Source organism: Blennius ocellaris, assembly GCF_963422515.1.
Source record: "Blennius ocellaris genome assembly, chromosome: 13".
In the NCBI taxonomy this organism is placed as follows: domain Eukaryota; kingdom Metazoa; phylum Chordata; class Actinopteri; order Blenniiformes; family Blenniidae; genus Blennius; species Blennius ocellaris.
The window spans coordinates 19,525,829-19,530,380 of NC_137662.1; the positions used below are offsets into that span (position 1 = coordinate 19,525,829).

Below are 4,552 nucleotides of genomic sequence, written 5' to 3' on the forward strand. Positions count from 1 at the left end.
TTGCAGAGAAAGTTGCAACATTGGAGTGCAATATGCATTTAAAGAATATTAGTACCAATTAAAAAAACTTTCCATGTGTGGTCAATCATATATCCTATATCTTGTGAATACCACATATGATAGATTTCTACAAACCAAGATGTAGATACACCAGTTATCAATTATATACAACAGGGTTATGGACTGCAGTGTCATGTGTATTTATACGATTTTCAACATTACGCGTGAATGTTCAAGCTATAACATTTTAGAACAATTTATAAACTTCCAATAAATTGAATTTAAGTAGCCAGTATTCAGTGTATAATGGTAGAAAGTTTTTATTCTGCTCATGTGGCACGGGAATCTCTTTCTCGACAGTCATACCTCTAAATTGTGTTTAATTTGAGGAGCCAGGGCGATATCGGACATGAATCAAGTGCCATCTGTGCGCAATTTTCGTCCGGAGTCGTGAATTATTGAATTTAACGATATGGGTGATTATCGGGAAACGGTTTACGCCCATTAGGCGGTCGTGTGAAGCGCTATTAGTGTTTGTGTCACGTGTCAGGTTGAGAGACCGAGGAGGGGAACAGACGCTTTAAAGACCGCGCTCCGGTCATCTCACTCATGATCCGAGACTGACAGCCACGAGCAGAGAGTCCACACGCTCCGAGGGACAACCCAAAAACTCATCTGGTCTTCAGCAAGACTCAAGCAAAGAAGTCATAGTAAAACTATGAGAAGTTCTTCTGCAGCTCTGCGTAATTACGCACACCGACTGGAACAATACGAGTGACAATGACGACGAGTCACAAGATTTCCTTTTCTATAATTGACATTTTGGATCCGAACAAATTCAACAGTAAAAGGATAAACGACCTCCCCGCCGTCAAAGAGAAGTTTCTTGTCGCAAATGCAGAGAGAACAAGTTTGGAGTCGGATAACGCGGCAGGTGGAGAAGAGCGCACGGAAGCAGGTACGAATCGTTTGATGCTTGAGGTTGGAGCCTCGTGCTTCAGCCTTCACCTTAAATATATACATTTTTTCGGTTTTTGATGATGAAATCTTCATCCACTCTTTCTGAAGTTTAAATTGAATAGAATAAACATCGAAATCGTCTTGCAAAAGTTTTTGCTGTGGAGTCAGACGTACCACCACGAGAGTGTAGCCTGTCCATCAGATTTATTGTCATCTCTCTATGACCTTCCCTTAATTTCCAAGGCTGAGTTTCCTTTGAAGGAAACGACAAAAGCTTGCTCCCTGAGCCCCAGCATGTGATTGGCATTGGGACAGGCAGGCGAGATAATTGTTTAAATCGTCCCATTGAGGATGCCTCTGCGCGCTTTGATCGATATCCCATTACTGCATCCTGCATATCTCCCTCCAGCACCTTGCAGGTACAAACTTCACACCCCATCCATGTCTGATCCTAAATATCGTTCGATTAAAACTTCCCTTTAAATAGATGACATTTATCGATCCACCCGCAAATATGAAACTCCATTAGCACGTCATGGTTGAGGTGGCGGGGCTGGATTTAGACGGGATTTCTTTTCCGCAACATGACATTTGAGGCGCCTGTGTGGTTTATAAATTATTTAAGGATTAGTGACCAAGTCTTCCTCTCTAAAATCTACACTTTGTTCCGCTTCAGGATCCCAATCAAACACTTTGGCGATGTCAACTTGAGGCCTTGTGTGTTTGGTTTTTTAAAGCTGATGATCAAGGAGAAGGATCACTGCACAATGAAGACGCGTTTCCTAACTTCTGTTTCGGGAGCTGTCATTCAGCACCACAGTCAATATAACTAATTTAACTCTCTCTCTCTGTGTGTGTGTGTGTGTGTGTGTGTGTGTGTGTGTGTGTGTGTGTGTGTGTGTGTGTGTGTGTGTGTGTGTGTGTGTGTGTGTGTGTGTGTGTGTGTGTGTGTGTGTGTGTGTGTGTGTGTGTGTGTGTCAAGATATATATTTCATCTCTAAAAATCAATAAGTTCATAAGTCACTTTGGCATTTTATAATCTCGTCAATATTTATATTAACATTATATTACAAACAAGCCTTTCTTCATCACATTAAAAAAAAAGCTTCCATTTAAAGAATTAAATCTTAACAATTTGGTCTCCAAACTGTTATCGACCCAACTTTTATCTATTTTCCACACTGATTTACCCAACATAGGGCCAAGGTGTGATGGAACTGACATGCAGAACATGCAAATGCCCAGACTCGACCCGAGTGTTCTCACACTACAGTGCACACCACTACACCACTGTGCACTCCCAGCCTCTAACATGGACTTCAAACAGATCTCTTATGATGAAGCTGGCTTGCTTTAAGAAGATTGAATATGTGTTTTTTTGTTTTTCTTTTCTTTTCCAGGAGTAGAAACAAGGGATGGACACTCCACTTTCTCCCGACATCCAATGGTTGTTAGTGAACCGCTGGTGCGCTCCTCCCCGGCCGACACAGAGCCCTGTCTGACCCGGGAGCAGGACGACGCAGACCGGGAGTCGGCGGTCCCCCTGCAGGACTCCACGACGCACAAGCGGCGGCGCGCGGACCAGTCGTGCGCCAAGCCAAGGCGCGCCCGGACAGCCTTCACGTACGAGCAACTGGTGGCTCTGGAGAACAAGTTCCGCACGACTCGATACTTGTCCGTGTGCGAGAGACTAAATTTGGCCCTGTCCTTGAGTCTGACCGAAACCCAGGTGAAAATCTGGTTCCAGAACAGGAGGACCAAGTGGAAAAAGCAGAACCCCGGGGCGGACAGCAGCTTGCAGCCCGGCTCCAACTCCCTGGTCAGCGTCAGTCCAAACCACAACAGCTGTGGGACAAACTCCGCCAGCTTCCACCAAACTTTCTCCAACTTCAATTCAGGGGGTGTGATCTTCCACACAGCCGGGGGTGTACCGCTTTCATCCACTGGGGGGCTCCTGCATCCCTTCATGTCTTCTGGATTCGTTCAGCCAACTTATTTTAATCCTCACCTATAGAATAAAGACAGTTTTGTTTTTTTTTTGTGGAAGGGTATTTTTTTTTTATTATATACTTTGGGAAATATGTCTTAAATGTTTAATTGTTTTCCCCGAATCACTGTTTCATTAATCATATATTTCAAGCTCAGAGGAGAAAAAAAGACCATATTCCATTCGTCCAGCAATAGTTACTCAAGTCCATTAATTGACTTGAACTCATCATAATAAAAGGCCAATACAAAAAATAGAAAATAAATGGAAAGCGTCGTTTGGCCACAAGTGTCAAAGTCTCAAAAGTCTGACTCCCATTGTAACTGGTAATATATCTAATTCCATTGTATTTGACAACTTATTCAGTGTTAGTTTCTGCATCTGTGTTTTGTTTTATGTCTCAACCTGTGGCTTATTGCAGCATCATTTCTACCTCTGAAAACCTGCACATCACACATATATTGGCGTTTGACAACATTAAGAGTGTAATTGAAAAAAAAAAAATCAAACATCTGTGTATTTGTGTCATGTACTCATAAAGAAAAACAATTAAAAAGCAGGATGAACCAAAGAACATTTTCAGAAAATGTTTTAATATTGAATTAAAAGAGGTGACAAATGCTGTATGTTTGAAATCATCTCTGTGGTATGGTCTGGCCAAGATTACTCAAAGATTCTCCCCATAGTCAAAAAAAGGAAAATATAGTGATGAATTTGTAGGAACAGGGAGCTTAAACACACAAGTAGGCCAGAGAGTATTCCACTGAGTAGAGGAAAGTATATCACCAATCAGTTACTTAACAAGTGAAATATTTTACCCACAGAATGATCTAGAACTTCATGAAGCATTGTTATTGTAAACAGTTTCAATAATCATCCAGCTAAACCATCAAAGTATCAATGATATTATTTAAAAATGCAATAAATGTGTAACTTTTCTTAAAATCCCATTCTATTCTATTCTATTCTATTCTATTCTATTCTATTCTATTTAGTCTGCAAGTAATAAATACACTGTAATTAATACATTTATGACTGCAGGCCAGTGATGATCTGTAAGTTGAATAAAAGCACAATTCTTGAATTTTATTGTTCTGGAAAATCTTGCTTCAAGATATTATTTGAGTAATTTAAAATGTTGATTTCCCGTGACTCACATTCATCATGAAGATGATGTTTGGTTTTATGGGGGTGGGGTTTTGCACATAAAATGCCTTCAGTTAAAAATTTAAATCTTAAATGTATTAAGATTGACATAGCGACAAAATACAATGTAATTACTTATGAAAGCAGTCACACAATCTATGTTTCCCCCGGGCATTTTAGAACATAAATAATTCTAATCCCTTTAAATTTGCTTTTCAATAATGCCGATTTGAATCACGACCCCAATTACCGAGGCTTGATTCTATTCTTTCACAAAACAGCTATTGCTCTGTGTAGATTTTGGATTTGTGACACTGTTCTTCGCTAGGAAATATTACTAATCCTTCACCATTGAGACACGATCCCATATCATTCACTTACATCCTACAACCACACGGTGTCACCATTTCATGTCTTTACACTCACACAGACCAGAACATCTATCCATCTATCCATCCA

At 40.5% G+C, this 4,552-nt stretch overlaps 1 protein-coding gene across 1 annotated transcript; it reads left to right on the top strand.

Annotated features, from left to right (window-relative positions):
- Positions 1-780: 780 nt before the first annotated feature.
- Positions 781-2,974, top strand: nkx1.2la (NK1 transcription factor related 2-like,a; the record flags this gene model as incomplete). Its single annotated transcript, XM_080508145.1, has 2 exons — positions 781-958; positions 2,361-2,974. The coding sequence occupies 2 exons, from the start codon at positions 781-783 to the stop codon at positions 2,972-2,974; spliced, it is 792 nt and encodes a 263-aa protein (XP_080364271.1).
- Positions 2,975-4,552: the final 1,578 nt, after the last annotated feature.